The sequence below is a fragment of the Suncus etruscus genome, chromosome 15 (genome assembly GCF_024139225.1).
Source record: "Suncus etruscus isolate mSunEtr1 chromosome 15, mSunEtr1.pri.cur, whole genome shotgun sequence".
In the NCBI taxonomy this organism is placed as follows: domain Eukaryota; kingdom Metazoa; phylum Chordata; class Mammalia; order Eulipotyphla; family Soricidae; genus Suncus; species Suncus etruscus.
The window spans coordinates 73,273,293-73,290,134 of NC_064862.1; the positions used below are offsets into that span (position 1 = coordinate 73,273,293).

The following is a 16,842-nucleotide window of genomic DNA, read 5'->3' on the forward strand; positions in this document are numbered from 1 at the left end:
TGCTGGCAGGCACAGGGACCATATGGGATGCTGGGATTCCAATCACCTTCCTGGATCGGCTACGTGCAAGGCAAATAAATACTTTACAGCTACACTCTCTCTCTGGCCCCAATTAACTTAATTTGTTTTTAACTTTAAATTATTTATGTTTTTGTTTTGTTTTGTTTTGGGGGTCAAACCCAACGATGTTCAGGGCTTACTCTTCACTCTGTGCTCAGGGATCCCTTGTGGTAGGCTCAGGGACCCATATGGGTGGCTGGGGAAAGCGCCCTCCTCACTGTACTCTCTCGAGTCTTGTTTTAGGTTTTGGTTGTTTTTCTTTTTCTTCCATCTGATTTTTGGGTCACTCATGTCTGTACTAGGGCTTACTCGTAGTTCTGTGCTCTGGAGTGGTGCTTAGGGGTTTCTATGTGGTGCTGTGTGGAAGTGGGGTCCGCCTCATACTAGGCCTTCACTACTGTGCTGCTATCAGGGCAGAGTTGGACCAACTCTCCTCAAGGACAGGGTTCTCCCCAAAGCTCAAGTGCCCCCCCACCCCTTCCTCTTGCTCACCGTATCTGTGGTGGCTTCCAGAGCAGCTCTAACTTTATTAAATCATCTCACACTGACCCTATCCAGCTCCCCAGCTCCAATCAGGTGAACTAACTTCTCCAGTCTGGAGAACTCTCCCCTTAAAGCAATGGATGGCCTCTAGGGACCAGAGAGATAGCATGGAGGTAGGGCTTTTACTTTGCATGCATAAGGACAGTGGTTCAAATCCCGGCATCCCATATGGTCAACCGAGCCTGCCAGGAGCGATTTCTGAGCATAGAGCCAGGAGGAACCCCTGAGCACTGCCGGTGTGACCCAAAAACAAACACAAAAAGGCCTCTTGGTGTGACCTTCACAGTGTGACAGTGTGGCTTCGGCCCTTGATTCCGACTGTGCTGCCAACCTCATTCTGGCCACCTCGAAGGCAGGTAATATGAAAGCAGTGCGGTGAGGGATTTTCTTGGGCACTTCTCCAGCTCACTATTGGATGAACTTGGTACGGGGACCAAGAGATAGTGTGATAATGACCTTACATATAGCTGACTGGATTCAATTCTTCCAACTGCTCTGAGTGAACTCTGAGTACTGAATAAGGGGATGGGGGAAAAAAGGGGGAGGGAAAAGGGAGAGGGTGGAGGAGGAGGCCATGCAGGCCTCTTGAGTTCCATCCTGATGCTACTGCCCCCATCCCTCCACACCAAGCCTGAGCCTGTCAGCTCTGTTGTTTGTTGTTTGTTTTGGGTTTTTTTGGCCACACCTGTTAACACTCAGGGGTTATTCCTGACTATGTGCTCAGAAATCGTTCTTGGCTTGGGGGACCAAATGGGACGCTGGGGGATAGAACCTCAGATGCCTTTCCACTTGTGCCACCACTCCGGCCTCTGCCAGTTCTGCTATGACCTCGGGGCTACAAGTGGTTTCTGGTGTGTGTTAAGGTCACAACTATGAAGTGTGATCCCTGTGAGTGCCTCAATTCAATTAAAAAGCAAAACAAGGGCCGGGAAGGTGGCGCTGCAGGTTAGGTGTCTGCCTTGCAAGCGGATGGACCGCGGTTCGATCCCCCGGTGTCCCATATGGTCCCCCGAAGCCAGGGGTGATTTCTGAGCACATAGCCAGGAGTAACCCCTGAGCGTCAAACGGATGTGGCCCAAAAACCAAAAAAAAAAAAAAAAAAATAAAAAAAAAAGCAAAACAAAACACCAAAATCTTGTGCAAGCAGCAGAGATAAGAATGCAAACAGTGCTGAGCCAGGATCAGGCATGAAGACAGGAAAATATAATACTGGGTGGGTGGGGGACCCACAAGCACTATTGGGAGTGACTCCAAGCTTGAATCCAGAACCACCCTAGGCATGACCAAGTGTACCCCCCAAAAGTACAATTCCCAATTAAGCAGGAGTGCCCCCCATCACAACTACAGGGAGAAAAGGGAAATAGGTTGTATTAGGTGGGGACTTCACTTACCTCCGGGGTAGAGACCTCCCCGAAGGCCGACAGGGGTGCTGAGGTCTTTGGGGGCCATGGCCTGTGGTCCCTGACCCCTGCGTTTCTTTATATCCCTCTGATGTCCTTCCCAATTGGCACTTTTCCACCAAACCTCTTTGTGACCATAATGTTGACAGTCACTAAAAACCACGGAGCTTCAAAGGCTGGAACACATGACACAGTTGCCTGTTCACTTCCTGTGGCAGGTAGGTCAGACACACGGTGTGTGTGTGTGTGTGTGTGTGTGTGTGTGTTGTGGTGGTGGTTGTGGTGGTGGTGGTGGTGGTGGTGGTGGTGGTGGTGGTGGTGGTGGTGGTGGTGGGAGACTGTGTCCTGGAATTCCCAGCCCACCATACTGCCACACTGACTGATAGGAGTTGGGGAGGGGCTATCTGTGGAAGAGGCTCAGATTGCTGGAAATTTCTGGGTGCTGGAAATCATCCATTTGGGTGTTTCTAAGTGTGAACACAGAGATGCCGGAGTGATACGACACAGAGGAAAGTGCCTCCCTTGCATGCAACTAACGTGGGTTTGATCCCTGGCACCATTTATGATCCTCTGAGGACCGCTAGGAATAAGTCCTAACCACTGTCCTGTTGTCATACACATGTAAAATCACTTTACTTTTTCCTTTTCCTTTTTTGTTTGTTTGTTTTTGGGTCACACCCGGCAATGCTCAGGGGTTACTCCTGACTGCACTCAGAAATCGCCCTGGCAGGCTCGGGGAACCATATGGGATGCCGGGATTTGAACCACTGTCATCTGCATGCAAGGCAAACGCCCTACCACTTTGCTATCTCTCTGGGGCCCCCCTTTCACCTTTTCTAAGTTAATTAGCACAAGTACCTTAAATTACATCAACCCTGACCCTCAGGTAATTTATGTTAAACTCTGGCTAATAAAAGTGGCAGGAGCAGCAGAGAAAGAAGCTTGGCTTACTCAATAAGATCCAAGACGATGCTCAACACCACTGTTTAAAAGTGCTTTCTTTGGGGCCGGAGCAGTGGCGTAGCGGTAGGGTGTTTGCCTTGCACGCAGCTGATCTCGGTCGAACTATGGTTCGATCCTCTGGCATTCCATATGGTCTCCTGAGCCAGGAGTGACTTCTGAACGCAGAATCAGGAGTAACCCTTGAGCATCACCGGGTGTGGCCCAAAATTAAAAAAAAAAAAAAAAGCAGGTTTTTTTTTGGGCCACACTCAGGGCGCTCAAGTGTTATTCCTGGTTCTGTGCTCAGAAATCACCCCAGGTAGGATGGGGGAACCATATGGGATGCTGGGGATCGAACCAGGTTCGTCCTGGAAGGCCCTGTGCAAGGCAAATGCCCTACCACTGTGTTAACTCTCCAGTCCCCCAAAAGTGCAATTTTGACTGTCCTATTTCTTGTGCAAAACTGCAAGCTGAGACCCCGAAGAATTGCCCGCACACTACCCTATGTAGGCTAAAAAACAGGAGGAGGCAGAAGAAGGTGGTGGTGGAGAAGGAGGAGCTTTGAAGGGCTCACTATGGCCAGAGAGAGAGAGTCCAAGGGGTGGATGGGCACTTGCCTTGCATAGGGCTGACCTGAATTCCATCCCAAGCAGTCCTGAGTCCTGTAAACCCTGACAGACCGGTGTGGTTCCCATCAAAAAGAAAAGGGCTGGGGCCAGAGTGGTGGCACAAGCTGCAGGGCGTCTGCCCTGTGCATGCTGGCATAGGGCTGACAGAGGTTCGACACCACCACCCCACCCCCACGTCTCGTATGGTCCCCCAAGCCAGGAGCGATTTCTGAGTGTATAGCCAGGAGTAACCCCTGAGCGTCACCGGTGTGGCCCCCAAAAAACCAAACCAAACCAAAACAAAAACAAAAGAAGTTGAGTGCATACATTGCATGTAGGGGCCCTAGGTTCGATATTCAGCACCACAGGGTTTCCAGAGCACCACCAGGTGTGGCCCCTAAGCCAGACAAAATAAAGGAAAAAGGAGAATGAGGTAAAACACTGGAGGAAATTCGAGAACAACCAATATCTGTGAAATCTCTTGATTTAAAAGTGGAAACGGGGTCAGGAGTGATAGCACAGTGGGGAGGGCGCTTGACTTACATACCACCAACTTGGGTTCTATCCTTGGCATCCCCTATATTCCCCTGAGCCTGCCAGGAATAAGCCCTGAGCACTGCTGGGTGTGGCTTCTCTCCAGTGCAGAACCCCCAGCCCATCCCCACTCCTGACCAGGGTGAGCTACTGAGTGTTGCAATTATCAGACTTCCTGGTCCCATGATGTAGCCCCGTTTCCACCTGATTCTGGGTGACCTTGAAGCTGCACGGGGCTGTGGCTGTTTGAGGGGTGGAGAGTGGAGGAAGCCACAGGGCACAGGTAAGGTTCAGGTCCAGCTGCCTTCCGGACTTTGAGCTGTTGGTCCCTCCTGGAGAGAAGAAAAGGCCCCTTGGATCAGGTGGGTGACACTGGCTTAAAGCCCTGTTGGGAGGAAGCCAACGTGGAGACACCTCTGGGCTCACCCAGCTCCCCGGTTCTCCTTCATGTGGGCTGGTTTAGGAGACCACCTTCCTCAGTACCCCTATTTCTTGCCTGAGGTTGTTTTCCCAGACAGGATTCTGCCTATAAACCACCTGGGGTACCTATTGTGAAGGCAAATTGCGGGGTATCTGGGGAGAGAGTGTGAGTGTGACAAGGCCATACTCTGCAGTGCTCCAAGATTATTCCTGGCTCTGTGCTCAGGAATTACTCCAGGTGGTGCCTGGGGGACCATATGGGATGCCAGGGATAGAACAAAGTATGTGTAGAGCTAGGAGTAACTCCTGGGGCCCGGAGAGATGGCACAGCAGCGTTTGCCTTGCAAGCAGCCGATCCAGGACCAAAGGTGGTTGGTTCGAATCCCGGTGTCCCATATGGTCCCCCGTGCCTGCCAGGAGCTATTTCTGAGCAGACAGCCAGGAGTAACCCCTGAGCACCGCCGGGTGTGGCCCAAAAAAAAAAAAAAAAAAAAGGAGTAACTCCTGAACATTGCTGCAAGTGACCCTAACATAAAAACAAAAAAAGAAAAAATACAAGCCCCACAGTATTGTAGAATAATTTATCCCTAGGGGACTTTTTGTTTCCTTTTTCTATTTTTGTTAAATTTGTTTTTTTTTTTTTTTTTTTTTGTGGGGGGAGTCACACCCGGGAGTGCACAGGGGCTACTCCTAGCTCTGGCTCAGAAATCACTCCTGGCTGGCTCAGGGGACTGTAATGGGATGCTGGAAACCGAACCTGGGTCCGTCCTGGATCAGACGTGTGCAAGGCAAATGCCCTACTGCTATGCTATCACTCCAGCCCCTATTTTTGTTAAATTTGATTTTTTGTTTTAGGGCCAGAGTACTTGGCAGGTCCATGCTTGGGGATGATGCTGGGGCTTAAATTTGGGACTCCCACTTGCAAAGCTTGTGCTCCCACCCAAATCTTTGGTCGTAATATAGGAAAATAGTGGGTCAGAGAGAAAGTGGAAGGAGAAAAATGCTTCCTTGCACGTGGCCAGAACAGGGGTTCCATCCCTAGTACTGCATATAGTCCTCAAGCCTGCCCAGAATGATCCCTAAGTGTGACCCCCTCAACACCAGAATATAAATAAAATAAAGATGGGAAAACAGGGTTTGGGGTTTTGGGGGTGTTCTGGGGTTCTGAGGGACGCAAATCCTCCGATGGTTGATGTGCTAACCCGTTGACTGGCAAGGGACAACTTCTCGGTGCATTGGGGACCCAGGACATTCTCCCCAGCTCATGACTGGGAAAGAACTGATCCCAGGCTGATAATAGACTATTCTTTTTTTTCTTTTCTTTTGGTTTTTGGGCCACACCCAGAGGCGCTTAGGGGTTACTCCTGACTCTGTGCTCAGAAATCATTACTGGCAGGCTCGGGGGTCCATTTGTGCTGCTGGGATCAAGGCTGCATGCAAGGTGCTGCTGTGCTATCGCTCCAGCTTGACTATTCTCTTATGACAATGCTTATATAGAATCAAAAGACGAGATAAGGCGCATTCAGATTGGTATGGCCCAAGAATAGCACAGTGGTAGGGCGTTTGCCTTGCACACGGCTGAGTCATGTTGGACCTGGGTTTAATTTTTTTTTGGGGGGGGGGCCACACCCGGCAATGCTCAGGGGTTACTCCTGGCTATCTGCTCAGAAATAGCTCCTGGCAGGCAGGGGGGGCCATATGGCACACCGGGATTCGAACCAACCACCTTTGGTCCTGGATCGGCTGCTTGCAAGGCAAACGCCGCTGTCTCTCCGGGCCCTGGGTTTGATTTTTGTTGTCCAAAAAAAACAAAAAGGAAAAAAAAAAAGAAGAACCAAAAGAGCAACTGGAATATCATCTGAAGGGTAACAGGAAACAGCCAAGGGGGTAGGTGAAATTGGGGAGGAGATTAACATAAACCAAGGAGGAGGGAAGAGTTGCACTAACATTATGGGGGGTAAAGGGCTGGAGAGAGGACAACACTGGTGGTGGGAATGCCCCTCATTCATTATCACTATGTACCTTAAATGTTACTGAGAAAGATTTGTGATTCACTTTGACCACAATAAAAATTAAAAAAATAATAACATAAACCAAGGAGTTTAGGAGTGTCCCTGGAGCAATACAGTGTTGATGGGTCCTTGAATCTGAGGTCTGGGAATGGCACAGCTGTAGGGCATTAGCCTTGCACGAGGCCAACGGGGACAAACCAGGTTCAATCCCTGGCATTCCATATGATTCCCGAGCCTACCAGGAGCAGCCCCTGAGGTGGGTGTGGCCAAAAAAAAAAAAAAAAAAACCAAAAAACAAAAACAAAAAATAAAACCCAAAAGACCAAAACAACATAACCAGAGCTGTTTGTGAGGGAGGAGAGATGGTCTAGAGTCAAATTCCATTAAGAGTTACTAATCATGAGTGGGGTGGATGGCACCCCTCTTAGTCCTTCCTTCCCCATTTCTGGTACAATGGTATCTCTGAAACTCAAGGAGAATCCCTGGAACTATTGCTCTAGGGGGGGTCCCCTGCAGCAAATAGCTCTACAGGGGTTCTGTTTGCGGACAGTGTCACAGAGGGCACCCAACATTTGGTTTCCTGTAGTGGGAAGAAGCAAACAAATCGTGGCTGCGGGAACAGACGTGGGACAGAGCCAACCGTGGGGACAGACAGCCGGAGATGGCGTGGCAGGTGAGCGTGTACGAGCTGGAGGCACGGCTGCAGTGCCCAATCTGTCTGGAGGTCTTTGCCGAGCCACTGATGCTGCAGTGCGGCCACTCCTACTGCCGGACCTGCCTGCTGGCCCTGTCCTGCCGCTCGGGCCCCGAGCTGCGCTGCCCCGTGTGTCGGCAGGTGGTAGACGGCAGCAGCTCCTCGCCCAACGTCTCACTGGCACGGGTTATCGAGGCACTGCGGTGGCCCCGGGAGCTGGAGCCAGAGCCCAAAGTCTGCCCCCGCCACTGGAATCCACTCAGCCTCTTCTGTGAGAAGGACCAGGAGCTCATCTGTGGCCTCTGTGGCCTGCTGGGGCCCCACCAGCAGCACCGTGTTACGCCTGTGTCCACGGCTTATAGCCGCATGAAGGTGAGCCCGGAGGTCTGCTGTAGAGTGGGGAGGTGCCCCCTCAGTCCTGGGGAGTTTCTCAGAAAAGTCACTACCTGTTCATGCGCATCCCTGTCAGTCAGGATTTGGGGGACCGGAACAATAGCACAGCAGGGAAGGCATTTACCTTGAACAGGCCTACCTGGGTTTGATCCTTGGCATTCCATATGGTCTCCCCTCAGGCCTACCAGGAGTGATTTTAGAACTCAAGAGCGAGGAGCACAGTGAGGCCCCCAAAACAAATCAAAACAAAACAAAAAGAGGCAAGATTTTGTGTCAGATTCTGCTGCTCTTCACTTATTTTGGGGGAGAGAGAAGCCAAGGGAGAGGTCAGGAAGAAGCCAGGGGTTCTGGGGGTGAGAACCCCCATGAGAGAAAGGCCAGCAGACTTTGAGATTGGGCACCCTGAAATGGAGCCTGTACCATTTACAGAGGTCGTGGGAGATGGAACCCACCTGCTACCTGTCATTTAAGGGACCTTCAGGACTCTAGATCTGGGTCAGGAACCCTGATGGGGCTACAACCATAGTTGGCTACACTTGGGGCACAAGCCCATAGGTCTAGGGGTGTGTAATTACACAGTGACTGGGTTGGGAGTGGACAACCTTCAGGTTGGGTCAGATTTGGGACCAGAGTGGAGGGAACCCCTCATCATGCTGAGTGTGGGGAGCTGCCAGCCAGGACCTTGCCCCCAGGCCTCTTGCCAGCCAGATTTTTGGGGTGATGTGGTCAGATGCCCAGTCCTGAAGCTGGGCATGTGCTCCAGTAGTGCTCCATGACACTCCACTTGGTAGTGCTCCATGTGGAGTGGTGGGCACGGAGTGACATGATGGTGGCCCATCATACAGGCTTGATTCAGCCTGGGGAAGGAGCCTGGGACTTGCTGCATGGCCTGTTCACAGTCCTGATGGTGCCTGCAAGCCTGTCCCCCTTGTTGTGAGCCTTCTTCAGTCCCGAGTCAGGGTCCTGGAAGACCCTGGGGGCCCCTGGGATGCTCTGGGTCATCTGTGCTGTGCTCACAGCCCTGCAAACCCCCAGGAGGAACTGGCTGCGCTGCTTTGCCACCTGAAGCAGGAACAGAAGGAAGTGGAGCAGCTCATCGCCAGGCTGGTGAACAACAGGACAAGAGTCGTGGTGAGTGTTGGCCTGTCGGAGCTCTAACTGACCTGCACAGACAGACCCGCCTTCCACATGCGGCTGGGCTTTAGGGGGCAGACAACACAGTGGGGAGGGTGCCTGCCTAGCATGCAGCTGACCCAGCTTTAACCCCTGGCCATCTTATGGGGGTCCCCTGAGCCCTACTGAAGAGATCTGTGAACCCAGAGCCAGGAGTAAATCTCTGAGCACTGTCATATGTGGCCACAAAGCAAAAAAAAAAAAAAAAAAACCCTCTAGAGTCTATAGAATTTCAACTCAGGTCTGGGCTGTCTCTGAGAGGTAGGTGTCCTCCATGACCTTGGGGATGAGATATCGGGGACCTAGGCAGGTCTGTAAACACCTACAATGTGGGAACTCACCTCCCCCCATCTTACATCCCTGACCTTGACATGCTCAGGGCCTGGAGTCTTGGGCACAGAACAAGGCCTGCAAGAGGCCCCCTAACCCTACCCAGAGAGGCCCTGGAACTTTTCTTAAGCTGGGGGATGCAGTTCCTTCCCTCTGATGGAGCTGAACTCGTGATTTCTTGGGGTGCTGTAAGCTGACCCCCTCCAAAGCCCCTATGGAGCCTTTCAGCTTTGGCTGTTGTAGGAACTTGACCTTAAGCAAACGCTGTGTGTATGTATGGCTCCCTCCCCATCTGGCTCTCAGGCAGACACCCTGACAGGGCTGGAGCCTTAACAGCTGTGAGGCTAGAGCTGTAGTTGCCCAGTTGTGACCCCCACTTCTGTCTCTTATGCCCAGAATGAATCTGACGTGTTCAGCTGGGTGATCCGGCGGGAGTTCCAGGAGCTGCAGCACCTGATAGACGAGGAGAAGGCACGCTGCCTCGGTGGGGTGGAGGCCCATACCCGAGGCTTGTTGGCCTCCCTCGACTCACAGCTAGAGCGTGCGCAGGCCACGAGGGAGCGGCTGGGCCAGGCTGAGCGGGCACTGGAGCAGTTCAGTAATGAAGGCCACCACGAGTTCATCCGGGTGAGGCAGACAGACAGACAGCTGGGTGGACAGATGGGGGCAAGGGGCCCTCCAGGCCAAGCCCTGAGCCCTTCTCAGGCCCTAACCTGCCCGTTTCCCTCTCTCTTACTTTGCAGAAGTACCACTCGTTGGCCTCCAGGTAACATGCCGGGAAGGGGCAGCCACAGACTCTGGTGGTCTCGGAGCAGCTGCCCACCCATGTCTGGTGGGTGCTGCCCGGAAGGGAGGGCAGGAAGGAAGGCCCTTCCAGAGTCCCCCAGGAGGTCCCATCACTATCCATGGGACCACTGAGAGCTGTGAAAGTTTACATGTGCAGCAGTGAGTTGAGGCAGGACCCGGGGTGGATAGCAGGGACAGGGTATGAGTGTCACTGACCAATGGGCATGGACGGGACCGTGGAGCTGGAACATTCCATGAGTCCCCACAGCCCAGCTGGATCGGGGAGGAGGGAATGAATGGGCAGTGGGAGGGATGAGGCTGAGCCAGGTGGTATGACCCAAGGGGAGGCTGGATCTGGGACCCTATCACACAGACACTGGAGCTGTTCTAGAACTTTACCCAGACCCTGCACATGGGAAGTTCCTGCTTTCTCCCGATTTCTTCTGATTCTGGGGCAGGCTGCCAAGTCATATTGGTTGAAATGAGGTGCAGAGAGATGGCTCAGGGCACAGGTCACTTGCCTCACATGTGTGGGGACCCGGTTCCTTCTTCTGCACTGCATCTTCCCACTTCCTTCACCCCTGGTTATTGCCCTGGTGGAATCCCCCTAAATAGGATAAATGAGGAGCTAAGAAACCAAGCAGCTGCATTGGACTGGTGTTGGGATGATGGCAGAGATAGCAGCACCCAGAGGCACAGAGAGGCAGGGAGAACTTGAGCCAGCAGAACTGGGTGGAGCCACAACTAGCCACATATCTTTCTTTCCTTTCCTTTTATTTTATTTTATTTTTTGGCTTTGGGGCTATAGCTGGCAGTGTTCAGGGGTTACTCTTCCTCGCTCTGTGTGCTAAGGAATCACTCTTTTTTTTTTTTTGGTTTTTGGGCTACACCCATTTGATGCTCAGGGGTTGCTCAGGGGTTACTACTGGCTATGCGCTCAGAAATCGCCCCTGGCTTGGGGGAACCATATGGGATGCTGAGGGATCGAACCTCGGTCCGTCCTATGCTAGCGCTTGCAAGGCAGATACCTTACCTCTAGTGCCACCTTCCCGGCCCCAGGAATCACTCTTGGTAATCTCAGAGGATCCCCTGGGATGCCAGAGATTGAACCTGGGTCCACTGCATGCAAGGCAAATGCCCTACCCATTGTGCTTTAACTCTGGCCCCAACAAGGCACATTCTAACAAGCTGAGCTCAAACCACGGCTGCTGAGTGCGGGGGGCAGGGTCCCCTCACGCAGCATCGTCGCCCCCAGAGCAGAGTTCCGGCAGGCACGGCCCCTGGAAGATGCCTTCAGTCCAGTGTCCTTTAGGCCAGGCCTGCACCAGGCCGACATCAAGTTGACTGTGTGGAAGCGCCTCTTCCGAAAGGTGCTGCCAGGTGAGCGCACTTGCCTGGCCCACTGTGGGTATCTGAGGGCATTGAGTGGGGGGACTCAGGAGACATGGGGTTGGGCTCACCAGACGGCAGGAACTCTGGTTGGCACCCTCTCCTATTTCCAGCTCATCGGCAGGGCCAGCATCTGCTTGGTTCAGGGACTACACCAGGCGGTGTTCAGGGCTGAGTCCTGGGTCTGCATTTAGAGCTCTCTCCTGGTTCTACACTTGGGCTCATTCCTGGCAGGGCTTGGGGGGACCATATGGATGTTGGAGATCAAACTAGTGCTTTAACCTGTACATTGCTCTAGCCCCTGGGTGATCTCTCTGAACAGTAGGGGGATGCTCACAATTTTTGGGTGTCTGTAAGCTGGCATTGGTTGGAGCTGATTTATTCTACACAGGTGCTGGGCAGAGATAAAGAGCAGCCAATTTTGTAGGCTCCAGTCCCTGACTCCTAGCTGAGCATTCCTCAAGGGCAGAGGGTACAGGGCTGACCAGTCAATACCCTTCTGGGTGGGGCGGAGCTATGCTGTACTCAGGCCCTCATAGGCCTGATCCGGGGGTTCTCCGAAGGTCGAGCCTGCTTACTCCCTGTCCACTCTGACCTTCCACAGCCCCCGAGTCTCTGAGATTGGACCCCTCCACTGCCCACCCACTGCTGGAGCTGTCAAACGATAACACGGTTGTGCAGTGCGGGCTGTTGGCCCAGAGGACGGCTGGGCCCCCGGAACGCTTCGACTACAGCACGTGCGTCCTGGCCAGCCGTGGCTTCTCGTGGGGCCGCCACTACTGGGAAGTGGTGGTGGGAAGCAAGAGCCATTGGCGTCTGGGGGTCATCAAAGGCACAGTCAGCCGAAAGGGCAAGCTGAGCAAGTCCCCAGAGCAGGGCGTGTGGCTCATAGGCCTCAAGGAGGGGCGGGGCTATGAGGCGTTCGGTTGCCCACGGGTGGCCCTACCCGTGGTGGGCCACCCCCATCGCATAGGCATCTACCTGCACTACGAACGTGGAGAACTCACCTTCTTCGACGCTGACAGGCCCGACGACCTGCGGCCACTCTACACCTTCCAGGCAGATTTCCAGGGCAAGCTCTACCCCATCCTGGATACCTGCTGGCATGAGAGGGGCAGCAACTCTCTGCCCCTGGTGCTGCCACAGCCCAGCGGACATAGCTGTCTCATCCCCCTACAACCTGCTAAGGAGGCAGCTGCAGGCCCGTAGCGCCTGGGGTGTGGGTGTTCTCTGCTCTCTTGGGAGACTTCAGGAGAGTGAGTAAAGGATCGTAATGCTCCATAACCCAGCCTCTTGGCCAGGTTGTCTGTGTCTGCGCAAAACCCCCACGTGAATAGCAAGAACAATAAACTTGACACCGTTTCTCTCTCTTTTTTGTTTTTGGGTTACACCCAGTGGATCTGAGCTCAGAAGTTGCTGCTGGCAGGGCTGGGGGACCCTCTGGGATGTAGTGAATCAACAGAAGTCCATCTGGGGTTGACTGTGTGCAAGGCAAATGCCTTACTGCTGTGCTATATGCCTGTTCCCCCCCCTCCCGCCCCCAGTTTCTCTCTTTCAACAGCCGGCATTGCCTGTTTAGTATTATTCATACACAAACAGCTTCATGCTCAGGACTTTAAAAAAAAAAGGTAGTTCTTGGGCTAGAGGGATAGCACAGTGGAGACCAACCCAGGTTTGGTCCCTGGCATTCCATATGGTCCACAAGCCTGCCAGGAATAATTTCTTAGTGCTAAGCCAGGAGTAATCTCTAAGTGTTGCCGGGTGTGACCCAATTTAGGGAAAAGAAAAAAAAAGCAGCTCCTGGGGCCAGGCGGTGGCGCTAAAGGTAAGGTGCCTGCCTTGCCTGCGCTAGCCTCGGACGGACCGCGGTTCGATCCCCCGGCGTCCCATATGGTCCCCCAAGCCAGGAGCGACTTCTGAGCGCATAGCCAGGAGTAACCCCTGAGCGTCACCGGGTGTGGCCCAAAAACCAAAAAAAAAAAAAAAAAAAAAAAAAAAAAGCAGCTCCTAGGGTCAGAGCCATATTACAGCGGGTAGATATTTGCCCTGCATACAGCCAGACAGAAATTAGGCAAGTGACATAATCATCCTACTATCGTCCTATCTTCTATAGTATCCAGTTCTGTTTTGTTTTTTGGGGGCACACCTGGCACTGCTTGGAGCTTATACAAGAGCAAACACGCCTTTGACCCCAGCCTGCCCTTTGGCCCGGAAGGGGCGGTGCTTCCGGAAGCGGAAGTAGAACGGCCCCGAACATGGCGGCGCGCTAGAGCCGGACGAAGCGGGAGGGGAGAGAAACGGGGACTGATTCCGGCGTTATGGCGCTGTACGCGGAGGCGGCGGCCGTGCTGGCGGGCGTGGAGAGCCGCCAGGGCTCCATCAAGAGCCTGGTGTACGCCAGCCGCTTCCAGAGGGTGAAGCAGCTGTACGCGCTGGTGTGCGAGACGCAGCGCTACGCCGCCGTGCTGGACGCCGTGATAGAGCGCGCCGGCCTCCTGCGTGCAGAGAAGAAGCTGCGGCCGCACCTGGCCCAGGTGAGCCGAGGGAGGCTGGCTGCAGGCGTGGCCGGGACACCCCCCGCCTCGGGTGGCAGCGAAGGGCCTTGGCCTGGGGAGGCAGGGACTCGAGCTGCACACGCCCTGCTGCACCCCCGTGGGGTCCCTGGAGGTACTATCATCAGCACCGGGGCCTACCGGGGCAGGGACACCAACTTGGGTTCTCCTCCGTCCCGTCTGTCCCCCGTGCCCAGGTGCTCGTGTACGAGTTGCTGCTGGGACGAGGCTTTCGAGGGGCCGGTGGGGGCAGATGGAAGCAGGTGCTGTCCCGGCACCAGGCGCGGCTCAAGGCGGAGTTGGCCCGCCTCAAGGTTCAGCGAGGTGTCAGTCGGAACGAGGACCTGCTGGACGCGGGGTCCAAGCCCGGTGGAGGTGAGTCTCCCGGGGGGAGTCGTGGGTCCTAGTGCTGGGCCCCTGAAGAAGAAGGGGTGGCTGGCTGTGCACCTTTTCAGCTCACTCACATCTCGCTTCTCAGCCGCCCAGGTGCCCCGGTTTGTGCGTGTGAACACACTCAAGACCTGCTGTGAGGATGCAGTCGATTATTTCAAGAGACAAGGCTTCACCTATCAAGGTCGGGCCTCCTGGTGAGTTTACAAGCCCTCCTGCCATCTCTCCGGCTCTCCTGGGGAGCCCCAGATCACTGGGATGAGAGGTGGATGGTGTGCGTTTCTTGGTTTATCTCGCATTCACGGATCACTCCTGGTGGGACTAAGGTGCCGGGCATGAAATTCAGGTCGGGCCCATGCAAGGCAAGCCTCCAGCCCCTCCCAGTATTGTCGCTTTGCCCTGACACTTCCTATTTTCCATTCTGACTGCCTCAGTTTATAGTTTACATGGCCAACAAACGGTGCCCAGGGGTAGTTTGTTGGCTTTTTTACTGTGCAGGTATTTTCACATGTGGCTATTAAGTAATTCCAGCATCGTTTATTAGAGACTGGCTTGATGTCATTGTGTGATTTTTTTGTTGTAAAACCATTACTGTGCTTGGAGCTGGAGAGATAGCACAACGGTAGGGCCTTTGCCTTGCAAGCGCCGATCGAGTACAAGATGGTGGTTCGAATCCTGGTATCCCATATGGTCCAAAAGTTGCCCCTCCTACTCTAGGGGCTTGAGAAGGAGGGGAAGAGCACAGAGCTGCCAGGCCTGGGCTGGTCACATGTGGGTGGCACAGGGTATCAGATTGATGGACCTAGGCTGGCAGGGCACCCCAGTCACTGAGCTGTCTTCAGGAGGGTGGTGCTGTCTGAAAGGAAGAGGCCAGAGAATGTCAGATGTTCTTCCTCCCTGCTGCAGCCTCGAGGACCTGCGCACACTCCAAGGAAAACGCTTTCTTCTGGACCCCCTTCTACCAGAGCTGCTAGTGTTTCCTGCCCACACGGATCTGCATGATCACCCACTGTACCAGGCTGGACACCTCATCCTACAGGACAAAGTAGGGAAGGTGGTGTAAGTGGGGAAGGGAGGCCCCTGGTGTTGCTTCACCTGGTCCCCATCCTGCCAGGCTAGCTGTCTCCCAGCCATGCTGCTGGCTCCGCCACCTGGTGCCCAGGTCATCGACGCGTGTGCTGCCCCCGGGAATAAGACCAGTCACTTGGCTGCCCTCATGAAGAACCAAGGGTGAGTCCCCAGGCTGGGGTGTAAGAGGGTCTGATGCAAAAACCCATGTTCTGTTCCTTCCTTGGCTGTCTGTAGGCTTTCTTGCTAGTCCTAAGTTTAGCTTCTCAGGGAGTTTACCCACAGTACTATATACCTGGCTCCTGGTCTCAGGCACTCCTGAAGTCTCCATTCTCCTCACCTACCCTCTGCCCCAGGAGGATCTTTGCCTTTGACCTGGATGCCAAGAGGCTAGCATCGATGGCGACACTGCTTGCCCGAGCCGGAGTGTCCTGCTGTGAGCTGGCCGAGAGGGACTTCCTGGCTGTCTCTGCTGCAGATCCGCGCTACCAGCAGGTCCAGTACATTCTGTTGGATCCCTCCTGCAGTGGCTCTGGTGAGAAACAGGAAGCAGCTCTGGGATCCTGTGTCTGAGGCCTGGCAACCAGGCAACCCCATGTTCCCTTCTGTAGGAATGCCCAGCAGACAGCTGGAGGAGCCTGGGGCAGGGGCCCCGAGCAAGGAGCGCTTACAGGCCCTGGCCGGTTTCCAGCTTCGTGCTCTGGACCATGCACTCACTTTCCCCTCACTGCGGCGCCTTATCTACTCCACCTGTTCTCTCTGCCAAGAGGAGAATGAGGATGTGGTCCAAGAAGCCCTGCAACGTTGTGGTGGGGCCTTCAGGTATTACTGGGGTGCCCCAGCTCCTGGGTGTGGGAGGGAAAGGGATGCTCTTTCCTAGCACAGCACTGCTGCTTCCTTACAGGCTAGCTCCGGCCATGCCCACCTGGCCTCACCGAGGCCTTAGCATCTTTCCAGGTGCTGAACACTGCCTCAGGGCCTCCCCTGACACCACGCTCACGGGTGGCTTCTTTGTGGCTATATTTGAACGTGTGGAGGTACCAAGGTAGGTACCAAGATTAGTGAGGAGGGGCAGGTCTGGAAGGTGCTGGAAGACTGGGCTCAGCTAACCAATGGTGTCTTCTTGTAGCTTAGTGTCCCCAGAACAGGTGGAGTCTTCAGAACCCAGCCCTGCTACCAAGAGGAAGAAGAGGCGAAGGGTGGCAGCTGCTCCTGAAGTCCTGCCTGCAGATTCCTAACCCAGTGTCCCCCAACCCCACTACCCTTTCTGGGTTAACAATAAAGAGGCAGAACATGGTTTCTGATTTTTTTGGGGGAGGGGGTTTGGTTGTTTTTTGGGTCACACTTGGAGGTTCTCAGGGTCATTCTGGCTTTGTGCTTAGGATTACTCCTGGCAGTGCTTAAGGGACTAAATGGGATGCCAGAGATTGAACTTGGTCAACCATGTATAAGGAAACCACCCTCCCTGCTGTGGTCTGGCCCCACCCTCCCTGCTGTGGTCTGGCCCCAGGTCTTCCTTAATGATGCAATGAGAGAAAACTCACAACC

The 16,842-nt window shown here is 54.1% G+C and overlaps 2 protein-coding genes across 2 annotated transcripts; both read left to right on the top strand.

The window, feature by feature from the left end:
• The first annotated feature begins 7,180 nt into the window (after positions 1–7,180).
• LOC126029586 (E3 ubiquitin-protein ligase TRIM50-like) lies at positions 7,181–9,879 on the top strand. The gene is made up of 4 exons (XM_049787878.1): positions 7,181–7,585; positions 8,642–8,737; positions 9,506–9,736; positions 9,853–9,879. Exons 1-4 carry the CDS (start codon positions 7,181–7,183, stop codon positions 9,877–9,879), a joined length of 759 nt encoding a protein of 252 aa, XP_049643835.1.
• Positions 9,880–13,537: 3,658 nt separating this feature from the next.
• Positions 13,538–16,598, top strand: NSUN5 (NOP2/Sun RNA methyltransferase 5). Its single transcript, XM_049787862.1, has 9 exons — positions 13,538–13,818; positions 14,034–14,211; positions 14,315–14,423; positions 15,133–15,271; positions 15,341–15,456; positions 15,651–15,829; positions 15,906–16,116; positions 16,199–16,339; positions 16,424–16,598. The coding sequence occupies exons 1-9, from the start codon at positions 13,603–13,605 to the stop codon at positions 16,530–16,532; spliced, it is 1,398 nt and encodes a 465-aa protein (XP_049643819.1). The 5' UTR covers positions 13,538–13,602; the 3' UTR covers positions 16,533–16,598.
• The last annotated feature ends 244 nt before the right edge of the window (positions 16,599–16,842 follow it).